The sequence below is a fragment of the Babylonia areolata genome, chromosome 26, assembly GCF_041734735.1.
Source record: "Babylonia areolata isolate BAREFJ2019XMU chromosome 26, ASM4173473v1, whole genome shotgun sequence".
NCBI classification, from domain to species: Eukaryota; Metazoa; Mollusca; class Gastropoda; order Neogastropoda; family Buccinidae; genus Babylonia; species Babylonia areolata.
The window spans coordinates 33,833,567-33,860,879 of NC_134901.1; the positions used below are offsets into that span (position 1 = coordinate 33,833,567).

At 39.4% G+C, this 27,313-nt stretch overlaps 1 protein-coding gene across 3 annotated transcripts; it reads right to left on the reverse strand.

The window, feature by feature from the left end:
• Positions 1 to 259: 259 nt before the first annotated feature.
• Positions 260 to 26,809, reverse strand: LOC143300558 (targeting protein for Xklp2-like). Of its 3 annotated transcripts, none has more exons than XM_076614313.1 (13): positions 26,651 to 26,809; positions 25,298 to 25,354; positions 23,430 to 23,655; positions 21,887 to 22,201; positions 18,476 to 18,770; positions 15,833 to 16,007; positions 14,704 to 14,863; positions 13,788 to 13,989; positions 11,869 to 11,970; positions 11,069 to 11,242; positions 6,118 to 6,276; positions 4,136 to 4,247; positions 260 to 3,117 (listed from the first exon to the last, which is right to left on the reverse strand). In XM_076614313.1, exons 1-13 carry the CDS (start codon positions 26,751 to 26,753, stop codon positions 2,828 to 2,830), a joined length of 2,370 nt encoding a protein of 789 aa, XP_076470428.1. In that variant the 5' UTR covers positions 26,754 to 26,809; the 3' UTR covers positions 260 to 2,827. The 3 variants fall into 3 exon arrangements, with proteins under 3 accessions (XP_076470428.1, XP_076470429.1, XP_076470426.1); XM_076614314.1 differs by having other exon boundaries at positions 6,133 to 6,276; positions 21,887 to 22,216; XM_076614311.1 differs by having other exon boundaries at positions 21,887 to 22,216.
• Positions 26,810 to 27,313: the final 504 nt, after the last annotated feature.

A 27,313-nucleotide genomic window follows, 5' to 3' on the forward strand; every position in this document is an offset into this window, starting at 1 on the left:
ACCCAAAGACGCATCCTTGAAGCGGATGACACTCGACTGTGTGGTCCCAGTCTCCCCATTTAAGCCCACAGCACACTCAACTCTGGGTAGGAGCCGGCCACGGGCCGAAAAACCCACCTCCGCTGGGATTCGAACCCGCGTCCTCCCAGCCGTCAGTCCGCGACGCTAACCACTTCGCCACGGCGGCTGGTAGTGTACGTTAACTTTGTATGTGGCCAACAGCCACATTAAAAGTCACATTTTACAAAGGGGAAGGGGGCATAACTAGTGTACGTTAACTTTGTATGTGGCCAACAGCCACATTAAAAGTCACATTTTACAAAGGGGAAGGGGGCACAAAAAGGAGGATGTACATACCATTGATTTTCTGTTCCCATACTATTTAATGGCCCATCACATTATACCATATATGTATTGTGCGATTTATGCTTTGATTATGTATTGGCATCTGTCTGTTATTAAGATTGCATCATCATGGAAAGTAATTTCATACAGAGATTACTTAAAAACCTTTAATGAACAATGTAATCCCAGAGTCCAGAGTTGACATATTTGGGGGATAATGCACAAGCTGATAATTCAATTTGCACATGAAAATACTGTATACATGTATGAAAGCAAATGTATACAGGTACAAGCAAAATACCCATCCCACACCTCGATTTGGTTCCAAGACAAAGTGTAAACAACATAACTTAAAAGTGAAAGAAAAGGATGTTGAAAACACTTCACTGTGACACTTATACATTTAAAAGAAAAAGAAGATTCTATGAATTTTTTTATACCAGAACACAAATCAAGCTACAACATACGAGAACACCGATCATTCGTTTAAATTTTATGAACATTATGTACATTTTAATATTTATACTAATGTGCCTTAAAACACTGAGCCTGTAAACATCTGATGGATGCTCTCAGGAACATAGGTTTTGCTTTGTTTTTATTCAGACACACACACACACAAACATGTAAAAACAAAAGTTCTTCCACATAGCCAGATACCCGACTGATCTGGATCATGTTCCTTTTCATACAGAAAATAGAATGAAAAAGTAAAAAAAGAGTCAGTCCACTCATGTGCAGTGTGAAGGAATGAAGTGGCCTCAAGCACACTGTGTACAAACAGTCCATGTTACTCCAGGAACTGCATGTCACAAACTTGACTTTTCCACAAAAGAAGAGTCCCTTAGCAGCATCAAAAAGGTTAAAACGCTGATAAGAGCTTTGCCAAACAAATGGGTGCTGGTGGAAGAAACCAAAGGCTGGGGATATGCCACTTGCAACAAAACTATAAATACTGAGCACAATTTCCAGAAACACACACACACACTAGTACGCATTAATATGAACCAAAGTAACTCAGTCAAATGCTCTGTGCAAGTTGCATAAGATCCCTACAAAATTTCCGTTATCTTGAAAGAAGAAAGAAACCAAGCTTCCTGTGTTCAGAAGCTGTCAAATCAACAAAGAATCTATTTTCGTGCATCTTGAGCTTTTCCCATGACCTCAAGAATTAAGAAAGTGTAAAATTCAAACATCTTGACCTTGAAGTAAATATCAATTCAGTTATTTTTTGTTGATATTTATTTTGCAGCATCCACAAGAAAATCCTTTTACCTTACCTTCTATTTCCTGTCATCATAAAAAGCACCCAGTCCCTTGTAATACAAGAAACTAACATATAAACACACTCAGTCAAGCAAGCAACACAAAGTCTACACTCAAGATTGTGTTCATGTAACAATGTGCCACCCTGTGAGTTCCTTCTTTATAAGGGGCATAGGTGAGTTAGAGCTGTCCTTCCAATGACAATATTTACAATACCAAAGTTCTAAATTAAAACACACACACACATGTAAACCTGTCAGACAAAATTTCCTACTCTCTTGCTAATCAGAACATGCTGGTTTTGGAATATATACAGCAAACTTGTATAAAACCCATAAAGTCAAATAAGCTGAGTCACTTTATGTAACATGGACAGACTCAACATTGCATTCATCTCCAATCATCAGTGACAGATGAGTTTCGCAAATGTGAGCCGAGTATCAAAAGAAAACAAATCTAATTTCAAAACGGGTGTTAATTTCCTGTGGAAAAATTAAATGGTGCTCCAGTGATCAACCAAACCCCATCCCCAAATCACAGTGGCACTAAAATTATACCAAGATCCATCCTAATGATGGATACAAGTACAAACTTTTTTTAAAACCTACCATTCAACACCTAATTCATTTACCTGATATTTCACACAAGCGTTTCACTGAATTGAGTATTCAAATGTATGTCCCCACTTTATCACTAATCAGGCACAAGGTACTGAACCCCCCCTCCCCCTCCCCATTGCCCACAGCACATCAGTGACACACGATTTGTATCTGGAGGATGGTCAGTGTACACCAAAAAACTGTTAATGGCTTTTGTGAATTGAATCTAAAGCAAATGCAAAGAACTTGTTTTCCAGTCCTTCATTCAATCACTCTCCTTCTACATTCAAAAACCAATGCGTTTCTCTCAACAGTTCTATTGTGTAAGATTGACCCTACAGCAATGGAATATCAACCTCAACTTTTCTGTTACACAAGATCTGACACTTTGAAATACACAATGTTTATGAGGGCACAGACACAAAAGCATAATTGTGAAGCTTTAACACATGTCATTTTTTTCATTCAGTCATAGGAGAACTATCATATTCATGCGTTCAGAAAACAACACAAATACCTGCAATGTTTTTATTCATTGTCTTGTTCATGAGTCAAGTTCAGAAAAATTCACTCCTCAGCTTTACACGACTACCATGCAAAATCTTTCCAATGATATATCAGAGACGCACTTTTGCTCGAAGCCTGTCTGAAAACTGTGGGGACTCTGCCGCAGTGAGAGGCTTTTCACTTGGCTTGATGACAACAGGTGCATAATGACGAATGGGGTTTGGGCGATGGACCATCTCAGCACGAAGTCTGGCAATGGCTGCTTCCTCTTCCTCTTTATCACGCTGTTCTCTCTCACGACGGTGTCCTTCCAGTTCAGCTTCACGCTCTTTCTTGCGCATCTCAAACTCTTCCCGCTGTTGGGCTCTACGATCAGAGTTCAGCTCAAAATCAGATACTTCTGCAAAACAGAACACAAAAGACATTCAGATGTTGAACTCTTTCACAAATAATTTTTTAAAAAGCATCTGAAACTTCTTAATCTGTCTGGAACAATAAACAGTTTGTAGAAATACATGCTGCCAAGTTACCATTGATGGTAAAAGCTGGACAAACACAACTGCCTATTTTCCAATGGAACCTATCTGCTTATTTTTCAAAGGGACCTATCAAAGGTAGAGATTTTTAATCTGTAGCCAGCTCTTACCTATAGCTGATGCAACTTTTGTAGTGCAGTTTAAGTTTACTGACTAACACTGCAGTTGCCTTCATCTCTTGAGTCTGGTAAGTGGACAATACTAGGCCTAGAGTACGCTGTACAGCCTTGTCACCAAGTCCCAAGCTGTGAAGGCAGTCTTCACAGCTACCATAATTCCTGCTCAGCTACAGAACTTTGACTTCTTTTGTTGTTTTTTTCCAGGGTTCCCTGTCTTCATCACAACTTCCCAGCTTTGATAAAGGCATCTTCAGGTGTAATTTTGTTAAAATTCACCTGGATACACAACATCCTAGCTACATCATCATTCATTATCAAATACATGGGAAAGAAGTGTGGCCTTTCATGCCTTGCTCTCATGGTGAACTCGGTTTCAATTCATGTTTGTGGTGAGTTCTGTCAGTGTCGGTCTTCAGTGTCAGCAGATTGAGAGGGGACTATCATGGTAAGTCTCACATCCTGGGGGGAAGTCTGGTTCTGTGACTGAGTGATCATTGCTGTCAATGGGGGGCCATAATAAGCGTTGATCCATGTATACTGAATCAGAACAGACACTACTGAACACCACCCAAGTGACTCAGCACAGCACAGGGTCTCCTCTGATGTGTGGCCTCCTGGAGACATACTGACCATTGGGACTGCAGCAACAACCCTGGGTGTGACTGTAGGGAACCTGATGAACAGCATGGATGTAATGCCACCAAACTAGTGCAGATAATGGGGCAACAAAACAAAAACTAAAAAAAACTTGGTGAGTACATACCTGTCAGAGCTTTGGTAGATGGAACAGGAATGAATGGTTCTTTGTAGATGGTTCGGTTTGGTTGTGCACGGAACTGAGCAGCCCTCTTCTGTTCTTCCTCCTCCTCTGTCAGCTGAAGCACCAACAGAACAGTGCTGTTACAATCCTCGCAATTCAGAAATATTCATCATAGAGGAGACAGAAAAATGTTTGAATTACTTGCACATGGACAGGATCCTAGAGACCATTACTGGCCCACATAACATGATGAGGGCAGGGACAATGCCCCTGTGGATGGTTAGGGCCTTTCCCCAGAAGCTGGAAGGTTTGCAATTACACAACACACAGAACATGTTTGTTCAAATTTCCCCCAAATAAAGTAGTTGCCAAAGAATATTTAAATTCTTTTATTTGTACGAGAATATTTCTATGCTTTAAACACCTGTTTGGAAATGTGTTCCCTAATACTGCAGTATTCTAAGAAGTAGATTCTGACTGTCACAGAATGTAGAAAATATCCAAGATTACGACAAAACAAAATTAAGATGACAATTTGTTTTTGCATGTTTAATGGTGAGAGAAACAGTTCAGCTGATTCTTGTGTAATGTGCTAAGCATACTGTGTGTCTGTGTGAATGAGAGAAAATTAGAGCCAGATCTGAGAGCCAGGTATGACAGTAAGGCTGACCTACAACTGTTGAACAAACTACAACTGAACCAGATACAGCTGATCGTTATGATGCAGCACAAAGGAGGGGAATTAAAAACTAAAATCTTCATTAAGTTTATTTTTTCCAACTAAACTGACCAGGCCACTGTATTTTTGCTTGATCAAACAAGTGCACTCAAGATGATGATGGGGAACAATATGGCAAACAAACGACAGGTGAGGAATTCTGCTGAACTCGATGAAAGACAATGGCACTGGTTGTGTTGCACGCATTTCAAACTGAAATAATATTTACAGGTCAATAATGCTATTCAGTTATTGCACATGAAAAAACGCAAAACGTCACAAATCTTTTATAAGGACACCACACAGTTTCATAGCACTAAACTAATGCCCCAACTCCAAGCCATACAAAGGTATTTATAAGTGCAAATTGACCTGTGCATCATTCTATCACTTCTTTCCCTTCAGCCTCTCCGTTACTCACGTTTCTCTTTTCTGATGGATTTGTCACTATAGTCACAAGGGTGAAAGTGGCGGCTGGTAAATGCAGGCAAAGTGTAAAGTGAATTGTTGTCAAGGTTTGGACTCGGTGTGAGCATTTTCAAACACTTTTTTGCATGTTTTGATTCTGATCATGCCTAGAAAATTACAAATAAACTGTTCAAAGATGCAGTGTTCTTGATCCTGACATTGACATTAGAATGATCATTGTGAAGATTAACAGCTGAGGTAGTAAGTATTCTACACAAACTATTCTGTTGATTTTTAATCATCTAAAAATTATTGATAAACAACCTGGAAAGGGAAGTGTGCACAAGCTGTAATATTTGCAGTATTTCTCATGGAAAGGGTTAATCTGATGACAAATGACAAAAGTGTTATGCAGTTATGAATTCCTCAACTCTCCCTCATGCCCCCAGCAAATCAAATTCTAATGACACCTTTCCTAACAGGATTAATTAGTTTAAACATTTCTCGATAATGGAAATAATCCTAACTTTTTTTTTGTTTTTTTGCACAAGCCAGATAACTTGAACCCCTGCATATATTTAACCATTTTCTATCCACCCTTAAAAAAATACCAGTAAAATAAAATAGTGAAAAAACGCAGCTAAGTGGCCACAAAAAAAAGAACAGAACAAAACAAACCAAAAACTACTCCTCATCCCACCCAAAAAAGTAAAAACCAACGAACAAAAATGTCAACTGCAGAAAAACAATGATTTTAACACTCACCACCCCAGTGGAGGCAGCATAAGGCATGATTCATCGTCTAACTTACAGGGGAGTAAACCCAGTGAGGGCAGGCAGCAACAAGAACACTGTTTACCTGTAATTTGCCCACCTTGTGAGCCATTTCCTGAGCATAGACAGCGCCACGCTGGTCTGTTCCCAGCTGGAATGGCTCAGGCCTGGTGGGCTCCTTCACTACCTTCTCTGGCAGCACTGGGTCATGACTGGGGATCGGCTGGGCGTGGAACTCACGAGCCTTCCACAACACAAACATGGTGTCTCACAGCCTTCCCAACACACAAACATGGTGTCATACAGCCTTCCACAACACAAACATGGTGTCACACAGCCTTCCCAACACACAAACATGGTGTCACACACCCTTCCACAACACAAACATGGTGTCACACAGCCTACCAAACAACACAAACATGGTGTCACACAGCCTTCCCAACACACAAACATGGTGTCACACAGCCTTCCCAACACACAAACATGGTGTCACACAGTCTTCCACAACACAAACATGGTGTCACACAGCCTACCAAACAACACAAACAAGGTGTCACACAGCCTTCCACAACACAAACATGGTGCCACACAGCCTTCCACAACACAAACATGGTGTCACACAGCCTTCCCAACACACAAACATGGTGTCACACAGCCTTCCCAACACACAAACATGGTGTCACACAGCCTTCCCAACACACAAACATGGTGTCACACAGCCTTCCCAACACACAAACATGGTGTCACACAGTCTTCCACAACACAAACATGGTCATGGTGTCACAGTCTTCCACAACACAAACATGGTGTCACACAGTCTTCCACAACACAAACATGGCGTCACACAGCCTACCAAACAACACAAACAAGGTGTCACACAGCCTTCCAAACACAAACGTGGTGTCACACAACCTTCTAAACACAAACATGGTGTCATGCAGCATTCTAAACAAACATAGTGTCACACAGCATTCACCACAGCCTTCCAAACGACACAAATGATAACAATAATAATAATAATGGTATTTATATAGCGCTGAATCTTGTGCATAGACAAATCAAAGTGCTTTCGCACAAGTCATTCACACGCATGCATAACTCTAAAACTGGAGAAACTGAAGACAAGGAAGAGGCAGGGAAGGGAGGCTACTTTGGGAAGAGGTGGGTATAAGGCCAGACTTGAAAGATCTGAGTGTGGAGACTTGACGAAAGCCAAAGAGGAAGTTCATTCCAATCGCAAGTTCCAGAGACAGAGAAAGAACGGCGGCCAACAGTAGAGAGCTAGAATCTGGGTATGCGTAAACAGAGTGGATCCGAAGCTGATCGTAGTGAGCGAGATGGTGTGTAGAGGTGAAGGCAGCCACAGAGATAGGAAGGGGCTGATTTGTGAATACATTTATAACACAGAGTGCTGATCTTGTACTTTATTCTGTGTGAGACAGGGAGCCAGTGGAGATATTGCAAAAGAGGAGTGATGTGCTCAGATCTTTTCTTTCTGAGGACAAGTCGGGCAGCAGAGTTTTGTATGTGCTGAAGGGACTGAATGGATGAAGCAGGCAAACCAGACAATAGAGAGATACAGTAGTCAAGGCGAGAGAGAATGAAAGAAACGACAAGTCTAGATGCTGCGTCAATGGACAGATATTTCCGGATGGAACTACTGATGCGCTGCAATTGACAGTAGCAGGATTGACATGTGTGACTGATAATTTTTGCATGGACAGTGTGTTGTCAAGGACAACGCCAATATTCCTGACTGAACTGAAAAGAGGGATGGATGCCAAGTTTGATTGTGTCAGTTGTGATGGAAGAGAGTTTTTGTTTAGTTCCTATGATCATTGCTTCAGTTTTGTACGCATTCAACTGTAACTTATTTAGAGTCATCCAATTTTGAATGTCCAGGAAGCAGTTGGATGTTACTTGCAAGAATGACGACAGTTTTTCAGGGGTATCACTCTTCTGGAGTTGAGTGTCATCAGCATAAGAATGATGACTGACATTATGACGGTTGATAATTTCAACAAGAGGAGCCGTGTACAGTGTGAAGAGCACTGGGCCTAAAACAGATCCCTGTGGGACTCTATGTTCAATTTTAACGGGTTCAGACTGGAAATTGTCAACAATGACAGACTGGAATCGATCAGTGAGATATGATTTGAACCAGTTAAGAACAGTGCCGTTGATACCAAATGTAAAACAAAAGAGGCAAGGCTCACTTGTGATACACTGAAAAAAAAAAAAAAATCTAATCTTTAAAATGTGTTCTGTATTATTATAAATCTTCGGGTTAAAAAAAAAGAAAAAAAAAAAAAGTCCTAACCAGATTCGAACCCCGCGTGTTCGGGTGAGAAGAAACTGTCTTACCCATTACACTATCGTGGCTCCTTAACTGACGTTCTAAAATTTAATATTTGTACATACTTTTTTAAAGGGCGATAAATCAATTGCGGTATCTGCAGTGAGAACGCTGTTTAAATCATATTATTCTGGTGTATCTTGGGGATTCAAAAAATCTTTAAGGGCAATAAAAAAAAAAAAAAAATTTTTTAAATTCTTTTTAAGTCGGTGGTAAAGGAGATGTGGCTATCCCTGCAATCACACTGCAACATTTAGCCATTTTCTCTAGATCTAGATAGATGTACAAGTTTAGTTACACCCGGCAGGAATGTAGTACGACACGGTCAATTCCATTTCTCTTTTATGTTCATTGTAGTTTTATAGTTTTAAAGTTGATATGAAAATTTAGTATTTTGTTAAACTAATAACATGTAGAGCCAAGTACAAGTACTTCTAAACATCGTATGAGGTGAAAAGGACTTCATTTTGAGAAAAGTCAAAACTGGAAATTTTTTCGGTTCATCAATTCAAGGGTATTAACTCACATGGTTTACAATTTTTAACTGTGAATTCCGACTGATTCTGTGGATATTTTTATGGCAGTTTGGGGCATAATCCAGTAAGTGATGAGGCGTTCACAAATCTTTCTCTGAATAAATATTTAACGGTCTCCTTCTCCAACTTTCCATCACATGTTATCGTGTATTGTCCATTGAATATAGGATTGAACGGGCAGGTCAACAACTTGAAACAAAATGGCGTCGTTCGCATTCGCGAAGAATATGAGCACGTGCTTTGAATGTGTATAAATATGTGTACACAACTGATTTTTGCCCACGACCTTCGGGACTCAGCCAATAGATTGCAGTTTGCATATAATTTGGCTTCTTTTTCTTAATTTTTTTGTGCCCATCCCAGAGGTGCAATATTGTTTTAAACAAGATGACTGGAAAGAACTGAATTTTTCCTATTTTTATGCCTAATTTGGTGTCAACTGACAAAGTATTAGCAGAGAAAATGTCAATGTTAAAGTTTACCACGGACACATAGACACACACAGACAACCAAAAACATAGACTCACTTTGTTTACACAAGTGAGTCAATGAAGAAGGGAAAGAAGGATTGAATGGTCTATCGTGTCAAAGGCAGCTGACAAGTCAAGAAGAGTGAGAAGGGAGATTTGTCCCGAGTCGGATGCTAGCAGTAGGTTTTTCAGGATGTGGAGGAGAATGGTTTCAGTGCTGTAGTCAGCACAATAGGTGGACTGAAATGAGTGGATGAGATTGTTAAAACAAAGGTGATTGTTGAGCTGCTTCAGGACAGCTTTTTCAAGGAGTTTGGACAGGAATGGCAGATAAGAAACTGGTCAATAGTTTTTCAAAATGTTTGCGTCAAGGCTGGATTTCTTCAGAAGAGGCCGGACAATTGCAGTTTTGAAAGTGGATGGAAACATTCCAGTGAGAAGGGATGAGTTGACAATATTGGTGATTGTGGGGAGAAGCTGTAAAACACTGGGAAAAGACAAGAGGCTGGTATAGGATTGAGCTCACAGGATTTTATTGTCATTTCTTTCTGGATTTCATGGACTTCTGTTTCAGTTAATGGATTAAAGGAATGGAGAGGAGTACCGTTGAACTGAGGATCAGGATGAGCCAGTTGGAAAGGCATTTGGTCTAAGATGGTACAAATAGTTTGGACTTTGTCGAAAAAGAAAGAGGAGAAGACATTGGGGAGTTCAGATATAGTGTAGGCAGAAGGAAGAAGAGTCTTTTTTGCAGTACCCAGAAGATTTGACATGATAGAGTAAAGAGATTTGGTGGATGTGGCATCGGGAACTTGAGAAGAAAAGAAGTTTGTCTTCGCTGATGAGATCATATGTTTGACTTACTTTATTTGTTTTCAGAAGATTTGATTGTGGACTCAGTTTTGTTGATCGCCATCGCCGTTCCAACTGGCGACGTTTGCGTTTTGCAAGTCGAATGTCTTGTGTGTACCATGGGGCGGAAGGTCTATCAGGGAGCATGCGGATAGTGGGGGGTGCATGTTCATCCAGCAGTTGAGAGAAGATAGTGTTGTAATGTGTAGAGACATCAATGCGGGAAGAAATTTTGGAAAGGCGTTCAGCAGCTTGAGAAGAAAAAGTGTTAATGTTGATGGATTTCAGGTTGCGACGAGTAACGGATTTTTGGTTCTGGTTGGTTTTGAAGTATTAAGAAAGAATATGACAGCAGAATGGTCGGAAGAGAGTTCGTCAGAGTCACGTGTGATGAGCCAGTGCAACATATGGCCAGATCTGTGTGTTGGTTCTGTAACAAGCTGAGAGAGAGAATGATTGGACAGAGATAGACATAGGCATTTGACATCAGTGGAAGTTTTGTTGTTGAAATGAAAATTGAAGTCTCCGAGGATGATAAGTTTGCCAGAACGAAGGTTGTAGTAATCAAGTAATGTTCGGAACTCATCGTGAAACAGATATGTTAGGTTGTTTTTACGACTAGGAGGAGGACGACAGAGACAACAGACGATGATTGAGTGACCGGGAACATTGAGAGTGACTGAGCATTTCAAAAGTGTCACGGAGAAAGGCATGGTTAAGGGAGAAGGAAACAAACATGGTGTCGTACCATTTGTACGCACACACTCTTGACTTACTCTCTCCCCACTCCCCTACACTCCCAAACACAAATCCCCCACACACCCTCTTCTCTTCCTCCAGAATCTGTTTGATTTTCTCCTCTTTCTGAGCCAGCATGGTCTTGCTGCGCTCCTCCACAGAGAAGGGCTCAGGCACAGTGTGCTGGTGGGGCAGCTTGGGTTGGAAGGGGATGCCAATGTGAGGCACTGGCTTGGCACGCGTGGGTCCCCCACTCTCCTGCACACAGTAAGGTTCATTTGTCAGAAAGGAGGATGTTAAGAGTCCTTGCATAGTAAGGTCTGTTGTAAGGTGTAGTTTGAGCGTATGTGTGTGTGTGTGTGTTGGGTGTCTGTGTGTGTGGTGTGGTATGGTGCGTGTGTGTGTGTGGGGGGGGGGGGGGGGGGGGGGGGAGAGGGGTGGCGAGTGTGAGCGATGTGGTGTGGTGTTTGGGGTGTGGTGTTTGTGGTGTTTTGTGTGCTTTTGAATTTTGTGTGTTGTGTTGTGTTGTAGTGTGGTGTGTGTGTGTGTGTGTGTGTGTGTGTGTGTGTGTGTGTGTGTGTGTGTGTGTGTGCGCGCGCACGCGTTTAAACACCACTCTTGTCATCTGTGTAACATGAATAAAATATGTAAATACCACTCAATGTACATTTCAATGCCCCCAATTGGTTCATGAAATAAAATTCCTTAAATTGTTTTGTCTTGCCTTGCTTTATGTGTGCGTGTATATATATGCAGCATCTCACGAGAAATTACATCTTTACCAGCAACACACACACTCACAGCAAATTTTATAGACCACTAAAATCTGTATACATTGTACAGACCAATAGTGGTCTTGCAATGCAAGACAAACTATTGTTTACCTTCTCCTCTGGCAGCTCCACTGGCAGACGAACTCTATGCTTTAGGGCAAAGGCAGGGGACTGGGGGATAGTGGGCAGAGCCGGCTTCACTGGTTTGATCCCCTGTTCAACACAATTCACATCCCATTTACAGCTCGTGAATGACTGCACCCGCAACTTCAGTTCAAATGTCACTTTGATAAACTGGGAATGAGAAAAAGAGGGCCAGTCTACTAAGGAGCAAGCTATACCTCTGTGCACCTGTGTCACCTGACTCCAGCAAACTGAATCCTACAGTCCCACATCTTAGGTTCTAAGCACTTAAAACATCTGAATTTTGAAAAGTCATAAAAAAAAGACACTGAATAAAATTTTACAACAAAATACAGACACATGCGCACCCATGCACATCAAGAAGAATCTGCGTTTGTGTGAATGATCTTAAGTTACAAAACAATACAAAATAATAATAATATATACTTTTATTATTGCATGGTCTATATTGTGACAGCTATTTGTTTTGATCTGAAAAACTACTTTGATTCTGCAATAATAAAGGATGAAAAAGTACTCTGTGACGAGATTATGTTTATTTTTGGTTATCAATCAGTGGCACATAATAAAACCACCTTACCCTGAATGATGTGACACATATTTAGGAATGACAGATATTTTTCGAAGTCATACATTGATGATACAATGGTAATATTCTTGTAGTTGTAAGAAAAGAGTAATACTGGACTTCATGTCAAGTCAAGTAAATCAAAATATTTATCTTTTTCATGCTATCTCATCATTACTTTTAAGAAGAAGGGAGAAAATACTTCAACCCATTGCCTGCCTGGGGACATGAGACTTACATCCCTTTTGTTGCACACCTACAGGACATAACTCTCACATCCAGTTTTCATCGGCAATTCACAGTAGATAGTTAAAGGGAAATTACCTACTTTGTTTCTCCCTGTCTTCTCAGATGTTTGAAGATTGTTTACAAGTTGGACTTGTGTCTGTAGTGTATTGCTCATAGGCAGTAGGAAATTCTTTGAAGTCGCTCGCAGACACCACTGGTCAAAATGGTGTTGTCTAGCAAAGATCAATTTCGGCTCATTTTTCAAGGGTTTTCAGCCATAGAAGTGGCTCAGGAAATGTGAAAGGAAAGTGTGGAAGAAAGCTTATGTGGTGGTGAGGCTGATGATTCAGGTACATATTTGGATTCTGAATTATAACAGTCATAAAGTAACCTACTTGTGACACAGACTAAAAGTGATTTAAGTTTTGTGTTCAGTCTGCGTTTGTACAGGCTAGGAGTAAAGTGACAGTGAACTTGAATCAGTTGTCAGTAAAAGCACTGTTGTCACTACACATGTGCTGCTGGAAAGGGAAGGGGGCTGAGGAGACTGGTGGTCAGTCTGGATCCCCACAATGGGTACGGGGGGGACAGGTGGCAAGTTTCTTATCAAGATGTGGTGTAAAACTAGGAGATAGGCACCCAATGAAAAGAAATTTGACTGGGAGTCCTTGAATTAACTACACAGGGTTTTTAATCACTAGATTTCATGGAAATTTTCTTTGACACAGATTTATAACAACAATAAAAAATTTTGAAAACCTAAAAAAACAAACAAACCCAAAACAGTTATACAACAGAATTATAATAAGTTTATTATCTCTTTAAAGTACACTGTATGAGCAATCATCATGTCAAATTTCAAGGAGATACCTTTGCATTTGAGGATGCAGTGCACTTTTTTTTTTCTTTGCATTTAGGAGGAAAGCCCAAGTTTTTCCGCAGCACACAGGAATGCCAAAAATGTTAAAATGCTCGGCAGGAAAGGGGTTAAGGAAAGAAATGTAGCAATGCATCTGCTCACCAGGAAACCAGCAATGGTAACCAAGCCAGGACACAACCAAGAACATAGCCACAAGACATTACAACTTACCACAGGGCCTTCCAAGATCTTCTTGTTGAGGGGTTTAGCATGAAACTCAAAGCACTCCTCCTCAACTTCTTTCTTCTTCTGCAACCCCGAGGACAGGGAGAACTCTTCAATCTCTGTGGGTGGCTTGACAGGTGGCTTTTTAACTCCCAGGCCAGATTTGTTCAGGATCTTGGTGTTCACTGGGTGTGCCTTGAACTGGTTCCTGTTGAGTGTTCCTTCCTTTATCAACTGGGTGTGGCTTTACTGAGCTATTCACAAACATTTTCACTCACTCTCTTGTTTCCCCACACCTGTCCCTCAAGGGCCTCATCATATACAACTCCCCACCCCTTTTCCAATCCCCCAAATCATCTGTAGTTTAATGGTTTTATAAAAGCAATATTACCATGACATTGTCACATTGTGAAAAAATTACACCATACTTCTCAAGCCAGTAATACATGAACCAGTGCTGAAAAACAAATTTTTTTACATTAAAATATCAAATGTATTTATTCACAAGACAGACCCCCAGTTCTTACATGTCAACCTCTCTCTGTCAATCAACTCGATGATAAAGATTCTAATGAAACACTTCAACATACAAATCTAAACCTTACTGTTCTGTAGATTAATGACTATGCATCTGAATCAATAACATCAGCATTACTTATTCAATTTTCATTAAGTCCAGTCCATATTCCCCTCAACATTCTCTAACACCAGAAAACCTCACTGTTTTCTGTTTCTAGACAAATGTTTATGCATGAAGGCTGTGAATATTATAAAAATATTTAAGCATGCATGCAGTGAATACTATCAATCTAAGAACCTCACAATCGTTCCCTCTTGTTAAAAAAAACAAAACAAAAAAATAACAAACAAAAAAACACACAAATGAGAATGAAAAAAAGAGACAGATGAAAATGATACATACTGTTTCATTTCCTCTGCTTCTTGCATCTCCAGCTGTTCATGTGATATGTAGTGAGTTGGGCGTTGACGGTTGCGTGCTGTCAGGTTGGGGGTGTGAGGCTGAGTTAGCCTGGGTCCTGGAGAGACTGAACGTGAACCTCGTTCATGCACCTTATCCCCACCTGAAAAAAAAAACACTTCAGTGAAATAAAAACGAAATGTTAAACTTCTCACCTAGATGGTCAAAGCCTACAAACTGATGCACCCAACATTCGGACAATACAGTATGGAATCCTTCAACAAAAATTAAAAAGAAATTGATAAGCAGGTCACCATCTAAAACAGTACAGCCAAGTTTGCCATAAAGATACAAGACAGCAAATATCAGCCATATGCTGCAGGAGCTTTAGTTGCCTTCCTTGGAAGATTATAGATGTGTTACCAGATTCCCTGCCACACAAAATTGACAGTGATCCTGCCAAAATGAAATACCATTTCTGAGGCAGTAAACCCAAGGATCCTGTTGAAGCACTCTAGGACATTCAAGATCCATTGCAAGGCTGACTATGGACTGTGCTTTTTTTTTTTTGCTTTTTTTTTCGCAGCTGCATCTTCACATCAACCAGCATGTCACAAACTGACATAAGACAATCTATTGACCTTGGAAATTCTAATACTTGGAAGTAGTAGTTGCAATAGTTCAACAACACTTGGTTGATTCCTTACTTTGCACTTGGTGATAATTGAATAAAAGAACAGAAGACAGATCTGGAGTTGGGATATGGCTTGCAAAATTTCACTCGTTAACACAATAAACAAGGCCTTCAAGTTTCACATGTAACACTCAGTTCACAGCAAGAATTACAGAAACGGAAAAGGCAGTGTTCAGTGCTGATCACTGTGCCAGACTGGCCCAAGCATTGTTTATGACATTGTTCAGTGCTGATCACTGTGCCAGACTGGCCCAAGCATTGTTTATGACATTCCCAATTTCAATGTGACTTTGACAAGAATGACACTGAAGAAAGCATCAGCTTTGGAACCAATACAAATCAGAGGTATAACAGCTGATGCTTTGAATTTAAGACTGTACAAAACATAACGTAAATAATTTCTGGCAAGAATAACAACAAATAGAACAAATATCTTACTGCGTGCTCGTGCCCGGAATCGCTCTGGTGTCTTCCTGTGGAAAGCTGCCACTTGTGCAGCCACAGATTCAAACTTGGCCTCAGCAGATGCCTGCGATCCTTTCCCAGTGTATTTCTCTGTCAGATGGAATGGCTGGGGCACTGTTAGCTTCTTGGGGGCAGAGGCAGATGGGCCCTAAATGAAAAAAGAAAATAACTGATAAATATATACTGAGTTCTTAGTAATCTTACTGAACTTAAATAGTATAAACCCATCTACAGTTTTATTTCATTATGGAAATTTAAGTAACAAAATATATACATTAAACTACTACTAAGGCGGCATACACTACAGATAAGAATATAAATTCAAAAATTAATTAGTGACTTAAAAGTAATACATTTACTATTCACACATAAACAACAGCTTTATCTTTGTTCCTCCATTTTAACTCATTCTTGACAAATAGTTTTCTCCCTTGCTTTTCCCTACAGACAACCCATTTGTTAGGGTTAGGAAAAAAAATCACAAAAAATACAAAACATAAAGTAACTGAATGAAACTCACTGTAGTTAACCCACTGACCCCTCTCCTCACATCGTGTGAACACCCACCCCCCTCCCTCTTCACTACTCTCAGAAGCTGAGTCAGTGTCAGTATCTTCTTGCTGGTAGCTTTCTTCACTACAGATACTTTATTCAACGTCTTATCATCCTCGTCAATTCGAAACCTTCAGTTTGAAGCATTTCAATCACTTCAGCAGCAGTAAAAGCCCTGTCGTGATCTAGTTTGCTCAAAAATTTTCCATTTGTATCGCCCGCGACGCCATTTTCGATACATATGCAGATTAGCTTGTTGTGTGGGGTCCAAAACTCGCTGGCTCGCTGTAGAGTGTGTTGTTACGTTATCTCATGAAGGAACCTTCCATTCGACCCTAGACACGTTCGCAATGCCTGGTGCAGCTGCGAGCACCCCATGTCGAAACCTCTATAGCGTTCCGTCGTCTGGAACACTACCTTACGTCAGGAACACTACAGCATTCCATCGTCCGGAGTGAGTTAAAACATCTTTTCAATAACTAACGAGAGGCAAAGCCTTCATGGCTCATGTGTGTTTCCTGCTGCACAACAACCAAACCAATAATGCCAACAGTGAAAAGGGGTAAGGGCAGAAGGGGATGGGTGGTTACGAGTACATATTAATCCAATTCCAATTTCCAGATCATATTTTTTTCTCACCATCAGAAATGTGTATTGAACCAAAAGTTGTGTGCTGGAAACAGAGCAAATCTATCTGAAGCAGCCCACATCAATCAGTATTTCACTGTTTTACAATCATAACATAGACTTATCACAGTTTCAGTCTCGGTCTTCATGACTTTTCAACTTTAACAAATCATTACAAAATCACGAAATACATTTTCAGGCCTAATATGCACAATCAATCTGGACAAATCCAACTCTGTCAGACATTTTCTCACACTCCGAACAGTGCATCACCACCTGTCTATCCGATCAAGGATGATATCCAAAAGAAAAAGGATACTCATTGCCGAAAACTATGAAAATGAATGCTGTAAATTCTGGACTGTTCCTCACAAAATAATGGCGGAAGTAGACCAATGTTTATATACTTGAATGTGTAGTGTGACTTAGATTTTCTCACAAACTGTGGTCTATAATTCAGATTTCTTGAATTTTATGTTCATTCAGGGACAAAATGCAGTAATTGATAAAGCCTATGCAAAAATCTTTCTCCAAATAAAACTTAACTGCTACTTTTTCCTCCATTGATACATGATCATGAATTACTGGTTAAATGCATGTGCTCCATATGAATCTTTCATCGAAAGGAATAGGTGCAATGCTGATTAATGACAAAATGACCACTGGGGCAAATTAGATCGTTTAAATAAGACCTTCAAACTGAGCATAAAACAAAATAGTTTTGTTTTTCTAAGCCTCGAGTCATAGTTTAAAATCTAATATTTTAGATGAGATGACAGAGATCCATAAATAAAAAACAAAAAAAAACAAGAGAGGCGAGGCCTTCAAGACTCGCTTGTGATACACACCTAAAAAACATAATTAAAAAAACATATTAATAATTCTAAAAAACATAATAAATTCTAAGTCATTTAAGTGATATGTATCAAATACTATAAAGCTTTGGTGAAAAAAGAAAAGGGGGGGGGGGCATAAGAGCAGGTTCAAACCAGCCATCTTCAGGAGGAGAATAAGTAGCGCTAAAGAGTGCCCACTCATGTCGTTCACCAATTTTTTTTTCTTTTTTGGCATGATAAATCAATTACAGTATTCATGCTGTTAACGCCATTTAAATTTTCACATATCTCGATTAATTGTGAAATTCTTTAAGTTTCGCGGAAAAGGAGACGTTGCCATCGCACCACAACATATAACCTAGCTGTTTTCTCCAGAGATCTGTTTTCGAAGGCTTACACAAATCGGTCCATTCAATTCCTCTTTTCTGTTCCTTCTAGTTAATTCAATATCCACTTTAAAATATTCATATGCAGTAAATATGTCGATAATATAGTCTGTGTCACTGTATGTGTTCTGTCCAGAATTTACACAAGTGAGTCAAAAAGTGACTAAAAAAGAAGTCTGACACCACCACAGACAGATGCACACCACAATTCGTACCGGAGACACCACAGTGCGAGAACGCAGAGACTTGACAAAGTCACCAATGCTATTCTCCTCCAGTTTCTTAGGCTGCGATTTCAAACGTAGGTCTGACTGGAATTGGAACTCCTGTGGCACAGTTGTTTGCTTGGAGTGGACAGTCAAGGGCCCTTGTTTGGACATGGCTTTTTTGTAGGATTCTTGTGCCATCTGTCGCTTGTGCTGCAGCTCTTTCTTCAGTTGTTTGATGCGTTCCATCTCCAGTTCTTCTGAGCTTTTCAATTTGGAAGAAATGGCTCCTTCACCTAGACGCCTAGTAAAGCAAGAATGGTGAAAATTAGCAAAGCCTGTAAGTGCCATATACTGTGACAACACCATCTACAAAGCATTCTATGAAATTAATCATATTTTTCATTACTGCTGGTATGTAACCAGTAGAGCATGTCATTTCCATATCAAATTCATCAAATTGGATCAGTCTTTCTTTGGCAACTAAAAAGACTTGGGATATATCTGGCAGCCACAATAAACAAGACCAAGTAATCTGATGGCTGTCGTGATGCAGCACAATGGTCAAGGGGAAGCCCTGAGCAACTGCAATAGCAGGCAGAATAGCAACAATGTGAGTATGAATACTTAGAGTGGCAATGAGGTGGATATCAGCGCATCAAAAGTACAAATTCTGTCTGTAAATGGAAAGTCCCTTCTAATCCTATTTCTCTGTTGTTTTTATTCTCAAACACAGTCTATAAATATTTCTGTGTAAGCAACATCACTTCAGCAACTAAAAAGAGTCAACCTGACCTTTCTGACCGCCAAAACACAGATGACCTTTATCCTTTACCAGAACTGATTACCAAAAAAAGATGTTACCCCTCTCTTGCGTCAACTTCACTGGTTGCCCATCCAGTGCAGAATTCAGTACAAAACAGGCATATTGGCCTGTCACCACTTCAAAGGTTCCCTCCCATCTTACTTATCTTCTGTCCTTCATATTAACACTCCATCCCATTCTCTCTGGTCTTTTGAAGAAAAGCTCCTTTGAGTCCCAGAAAGTCTCTTCAAAGACATTCGGTCAAAGGGCTTTTCAACATCAAGCACCTTCTGTTTGGAATTCTCTTCCCCTGGATCTCCGGCACTCACCAACTCTGTCCTCTTTCAAAAATAAACTGAAAACCCACCTGTTCAAAATGGCCTTTGGATGTGACAAAACAGTTTTGTCTCCTCCTACCCTCTGCACTCCCTTCGTGTTCCCCCGCCGTTGTAGTATTCCTGTGGTGTGTGCGCTTAAGATTAGTGTGCGTGTGTGTGGGTTGTGCCTTTGTCCTGTGATTATTTATATATCTGCAGTTTGTCATACTGGTGGATACTGATCTTGTTTTTCACTTCTATGTCTTCATGTACTCTTGTGTTGTACAATGCACTAACATATATAAGGACTTTCATGTGAGGCACTTCGAGCCCACCTTTGGGGAGTTTGTGCCATATAAGTACAATTTATTATTATTATTATTATTATTGATTATTCAAATCTAATGAATTTTGCTTCTGTACCCACACTCAGTTTTAAACTTTGTCCACTATCTTCCTCTCTCCTGAAATTAAAAGTCTTCACAGATATATACAAAATGCACATGTGACAGTTTACAAGAGAAACTAATGTCAAAGAATACCTGCTCATGTTAAAATTAAAACCATAAATTATAAAAAGGGGGATAAACAACAAAAGACCAGCACAAAGCTTAAAGTAAAAATTTACATCATCATCAACATCATCATTGTTCGTGGGCTGCAACCCCCACGCTCACTTGTGTATCACACAAGTGGGCTTTTACATGTATGACCATTTTTACCCCGCCATGTAGGCAGCCATACTCCCGTTTTCAGGTGTGTGCATGCTGGGAATGTTCTTGTTTCCATAACCCACCAAACGCTGGCATGGATTACAGGATCTTTAACGTGCATATTTGATCTGCATGCATATACACACAAAGGGGGTTCAGGCACAAGCAGGTCTGCACATATGTTGACCTGGGAGATCAGAAAAGTCTCCCTTTACCCACCAGGCACCGTTACAGAGATACGAACCCGGAACCCTCAGATTGAAAGTCCAACACTTTAACCGCTCAGCTATTGCGCCCATCAAAAAAAGATTTCCATCAAAGACTACCATAGACAGAATCAGCAGGGAGGTCATATTACAGTATAAGCTGCCTTCTTTCTCAACTTAAATACAGATGCTTTGTTGACTTTTAAAAGCTTATTCCTTCGCTTGCCAAAGGACTTAGCAAATAACTGATTTTTATTTGCCTGGGAATTTTCACACAAAAAATGGGTAGGTATAGAAAAAAAATATTCTGGATTAATTTCTCAATTGACACAGGTCATTATTATTTTCTGAAAGGAAAACGAGTGGACAATACAGAAAAAAATGTTTTGTTATGATTAAATGAATGTGATCTTCATTAATTTTTCAAAAATAAACATTACACACACCACACACAACAATCTCCAACAAAAAATGTTTGGATCAAAATCTAATCATCAACCCAATGTCAAACCCACTGAACTGAAAATAGGCACACCACCATGCCCACTCCACTGTCTCTCCCCCTCCCTTCCCATTTGATTTCATGTCCTGCTTGCTAAACCCCCCTCCCCTCTCCCCTACTACCTCTCGCTGGCCTGTCAAACACAGTGTGTTCTGTTCTCAGATCATTCAATGCTGCCTGCTAGGAAAGTTGAACTCTGTCCTGCTCTTTGGGTGAAGAGTAGGCCGATATTCCTCACCTTTCTCTTCAAAAGTATCATCAGATTGCAGTTTGTCTTCTTCAAGCATTCATTCTAATTTTCACTGAGCAGCTGCTAAATCCTGTGTCACAGCATTTACTTTTAGTCAAACTCAGCTTGGACAAGACCATTTTGCTTGCCTGATTTGATAATCATAATGAGTAGACATACTCCAGTCAGCCAATAAAATCACTTGAAAAATCACACTCCTGGGTGACGTACGGTGTCTCCATGTTATTATGAGTCAGGAGAACCACAGCGAAGCTTAAGCTACAAATACAATAATTTATAATAATGTAAAAGCTTTCACAAGATGGAGATATTTAGCTGCTATTTGGGAATGGCTTTCATTGCAGTAGCATGAGAACAGCTTTCATAGCAGTCAGAAGGTTCATTTAAACTGAGTACCAAACATCCTTCCAACAAAATAAAAAGTTACAAGTTTGAAAAAGGAACATGTCTCATGACAACTCAGTGGAGCTTTTCATTCATTTTTCCATGCAAAACAAAAATTGGGAGACAAACATAAGACAAAACACTAATGTAAATAGAATAAAATAAAGTAGACTGTCATAGTAGCAGAACCATCACATTAACAGTAAAAACACTTGGGAATCAAATTGTATAAAAGCAACCCACTTCAGAAGACTTGGAACCTTTGCCGGGCGCTCTGCTGTGGAAGCATCTCCTTTTGACTTCCCAGCTGTGCTCATGTCAACCGAGTTGCTGCGGGATCGTCCCTGGGAAAGTGTGCGTGTGTGACTTCGTTGAGGTCTGGAGCCTGATGCTGTTGAGGGTGCTGCAGTCTTGTCTGAGGGCAGGGTTGAAGCTGAGTTGCTCTTCTGAACACGTAGGGATTTTGACCGAGTCAGCATGGATGAAGAAGATGATTTATGCGCTTCAGTCAAGACCTTTTCAGGGTTCTTGCGGGGCTTCTTGCTGTTAGATGACTCACTGCAGACAAGAGGTCTGAATATATGGCAAAAGGAGAGAGAGAAAAAACAGAAAACATCAGCGTCATCTCATGAGAAGCACAGATATTTACAGAGAATACACAAGAAATGTGTTAATCAACTTGAGGGAACAGGAACAGAATACACAATCATGAATGCACTCACATAAGAACAAAGTAAACAAATGAACAATTGATACTTTCAAATCAATACCTATCATTCACTTATTACCTTGAATTATATCAGAACTATAAAACATAAAAAAAACAAGACCTCATTCATTTTATCCCTACGTGCCTTTTCTTTTATATTAGTATGGCATGTTGTAACCTTGACCTTTAACATCTGGCCTAACACTTCAATACGGACCATGCTGTTTTCACAGCCAGTCACAATACAAGTACAAAGTTTGAATTAAAAAAATAATACGTAAAACATAAGCTCTATTGAGCTTTTTCAGTTTTGTCAATGACCTTAAACTCACCCTGGTCATCATAAAGGGGATGACTGGAAAGGTCTGATGCATATCTACCAAGTACCATCATAAGTTTGGTTCCTTTACTTCTTGTGTCTTGCCAAGAAAATTACAAATCTAAAGTTTACCAAGGACACACACACACACATGAAATGTAGATACACAGACAACCGAGACCAGGTGATTACATAGATAGTGACACTTTGTTTACACATAAATGAAGCCTAAAGATGAGATAACTTCACACCTGTCTTTTCATTGTGATGTATCACATGTCGCCTATAAGAAATGACTTATTTGTTGTTAAGTTATATTTCTAGTTCTGCCAAAATTTTATCAAAAAAATTAATACATAAGTTTTTTATCATAAAGAATACTAACAAGCAAAAAAACAAGTCACTCTAATATTATTTTGTTTCATACTGCAACCATCTGAAATAATTCCTTTCACTGAGGCTCCAATTTTCTCTTTAATTTAATACTAGATTGAAGCTACCTAAAAAGTCTTCAAGACAATGTTGATACACAGTATTGCCCCTGAGAGAGAATTATTTCTTTCTTTAGCCAGGTAATTCATAGTAGGCAGAATCAGATAAGTTTCCATGCTTTTCAAAAGAATGAAATTCTAGTTAATACTTTTTCTCCCTTCTGAAAAGAAAAGCTATTTCCACAAACTCATTCCCTTCTTCAAAAAGTTAGAACTGAACTCTCTCATTTACATCTGTATACTTTCATCCAAAAATCAGTGTCTTACTCTGGCCCAGTTGATCCATGTTTCTTGGGATTCCTCCACTTGTCAAGGGATGTAACAATGTTCGTGGGTTGTCTTGATTTCTTAGGATCTTCAGTAGCTTTATCAGACTCTTCCCCTGACTGGTCATTTTCTTTCCCTGTCTCCTTTTCGTCTTTTGTTGTTTCTGAAGTAGCAGGATGTTCTTCTTTGGGCTCTGTTGATGCCACTGGGGAATCCTCACCTGCCCCTGTAAAAGAATTAAAATATTTTTTTTAAATGTGGTCAGGCCTGGTTGTCATGAACACAAAGAGAGCAAGAATTCTGAATATTAACCTTAAATTTAAGGGATTTTTTAAGGGTATGCTGTGACCATTTTCACCTTCACTCTTAAAAAAAGAAGTGGGGGGTGGGTGGGGGTGAGAATATTACACTACTTTCTTCTGAGTTTGGTTCCTAGAAATCCAATACCACTTCCTCACTTGTGCCGTTGTGGTCACCAAGAAAATGTCAGCATTGAAAGTTCATCATAAAAATGAATATATTATAACCAAGACCAGCTGGCCACTTCAAAATATACACCCTTTGTTTACAAATATATGTAAAAAAAAATTGTTAAGGAAATGAAGGGTTTACCACTTTTGCCCACTGTAGCACCAACATAAAAAGTAATGTATCTAGACAGATATTGTCAAGATCTTGTTTATCATCCTGCCAGATGTTGTTTCTGTACTATTCCTTGCTGATGAAAAAATGGCAATATGCTACAATGTCAAATTTTCTAAAAATTACTGAGGACACACACAGTTATACTTATAGTGACGCATGTATACAGATCAACAATGACAACAAAAACAAACAAAAAAAGGTCATTGTTTTCCAGATCAATCTAAATTCTAATGTAATGTTTATTTCTGAACAGGCCTTCAAAATCACTTTGCCATATTACAATTTCAACTGCAGTCTGCTATGTTGTTGAATTGTTTGCTTTTGTGAGCTTCGATTTTTGGAGAGTAATAAATTATATATAATATATCAAGCCTCTCTTCCTCAGTTCCTGACTGACATGTCACCATCAACATGCCACAATGTTAAGCATTAAAGTTAAACCGTTTCAAAATGCAATATAATAGTGTTGAGGAATTTGAAATGTTTCATTTCTCCAAATCCAATCCAAACAACTTTACAAGTCTGCAGAACATCATAAAATTTGCCATGCATTAGTGTGAAGAATGGAAAACACAGACAAGTAATGACAAAAGCTGACCATTAAAATAATAAGTTGCACACCTTGTATCTGTAGATTACTTCAGGTACAGTGGCACCTTCAATAGTGCTATTGTTTCTTTACTTGACTCTTATTTGTCTGTCTGAATCTTGCTGAAAATCTGTAAATTCAAGTTGAAATTTTTACAACAGGAAAAGCAAGAAAAAAAAAAAACCCACCCAAAGAACTTAAGATATGCTCAATAAGTATCACAGACACAGAGGCCAGATCTTACATCACAGTGTTGTGAGAGCCCCACATTTATAAATTCGTGTAATTTACAATATATGCCTTGACTCCATGAGCTTTGCTACTTTATCTGTTTCTTCACTGCAACTATAAACATATGTCCATGGAGACCATTGTCTTTTAACTTGGTTAGTTGGTGTTACATGTTTTCTTTCTCTCCTCTCCACTCTCAGTCTAAACTCTATCAAAGTCTTTGTCTACTCTGAAAGGCAGTCTCACAGTCCTCCATCCCCACCGCATCCACAAGTAGTGTCTGACACATTCATCAATGTAAAATGTAAAAACATTGAAGACCTGCTCTCCTCCCCAAAAAATAACAATAGAAAGAACGTACTTAACAGATTCTCCAGTAATACTAATAAAAAGGTACACTTACCTTGACTCAGAAACGGGAGAGTTGATGTGCTTGGTCCTTCTCCCATAATGGTGCTCTCTGAAAGTGAAACATTTAATCTATACAATAGTTTGACTTTAACTAAGTTTAAGGGATCAGTTCTTGTGTGTAAGTAATATTATCAGTATGCATTTACCTATCTGTATGCCAACTAAGGCCTATAGTTACACCTTACTTTCCTAGGCAGTGACAGCAAAACAGGTGGAAGTTAAATCCACCATTTCAATTGGTGGATATAATCTCAACCAGTTCATATGTGACATGGTCCTCATTTTAGTGTGTGTGTGTGTGTGTGTGTGTGTGTCTTTTGGTCGGTGACTGTGTGTGTAGTATTTGTGCATCCCTATCCAGATATTTACACCCTGCACAACACAAAATACACATGCACAATTACAACAGGCGAGTGGAACAACCTGCCTGACAGCGACATCCAAGTCTATTGGTTTCAGGCATACAGTTCAGAGCCAACACCACCCACTGTTGTGCAGAACCCCCCCCCCCCCACCCCACCCCCAAATTCCACTGCAGTTTTTGTCAATTTCAGCTCCAGCAATGTACATATCCAGATCCAGATCTTCAGAAGGCTGGTCAAATATAGATCAGGCACCAATTGGGGCTGGTGCTTAATAATGGTGTTTCAACAATTCAACTATTCAGAATTCCAAGCATTTAAATATCTTTAATATTTAACTGGTTGAAAGCAGTCGTTACAGAAAGAAGTATAATCAGAATTGTCTGAATAACGATAGCCCGGATAGCGGATTCAACAAGACATTACCCAAAAGGGCAAAGGACAAAACTTAGATACAGATAAGATACAGAAATTGGCACTATAATAGGCCTCACGGCTTGAAATATGTATTTTGCCATTTTTGGGGTTTGCATTTGCATGCTAATTTGTCTATCAATTAATTGTCAAAATCATATTTCTCAGCTAATGATCTAGGGTCCATATCCTGAAGATTTTTTTAGTGGGTTATAGTGTTAGCTGATTTTGTGACATTTATTAGTGCATTTTATCCTTTAAGAGCTCTGATGCTGAAGGATGATTTGCGAACATTTGTCCTACAAAATTGTGAATAAAAATTAGTATTTAATTTTTAACTTCTGGTTAAGTGGGAAAGTATTGATACTTGCACTGAGGCGGAGCGATATTTACAAATAAATAAAGTTGTAAGGTAAGGCCACATTACGTCACCTTTTCGGATTTAGTATATCAAGTAAAGAAGTGCACAATCACAGTCAGCGGCATGTATGACTGACTGAATCAGTAAATGAACATCAGAATGTGAAAGACTGAGATCAGAGTTGAACGTTCGATGTTTGTTTGCTTACCAAACATTTGATCCGCTCCGTCGTTGAAAGGCATTGGTACAGTAAAATCTACAAATTGGGGACAATCGTAGTCCCAACGGTTGTCGTCATCATGATGCTCCATACTTTAAATCATCAAAATAAAGTTCTAAATTTCTAAGTTGCAACGCGCAAATTCAATCTGACCGCACAATGAAGAAGCAGCCAATCAAATTTAACTATTTGATACTGCGGAGTCAGTGTCACCGTTTAGGTATTTGACGGTATCTGTACACGTTTAAGTTACAAACACAATATCTATAAATTATTTTGATATTTTTAATAAATCAAAAACCACTTTTTGGTTCTTGGTTTTTGTGAATCTACAAGATAAAAAATTGCGTCGAGACCACTTCTGCTTTGCATAGATCAAGGTCACAAACAATCCAATGTTTATACGCACAGTCACCGCACACTCATTTACTTGCACAGCGTACAAGAAATAATCAAAGATTTATTCACCTAAAATATATACATACACTTTTTCTTATTCAGTGTCATTGCTTTCATTGCTTTCAAGCCCTTTTTTGAGTGGATAAGTGATTGATTGATTGATTAATTGAGTATAAATATATTGTGCAGGACACTATACTGACAGATGTCTTTCTTCCCCCGTACGATCCCTGAATGGGATACACTGCCCCA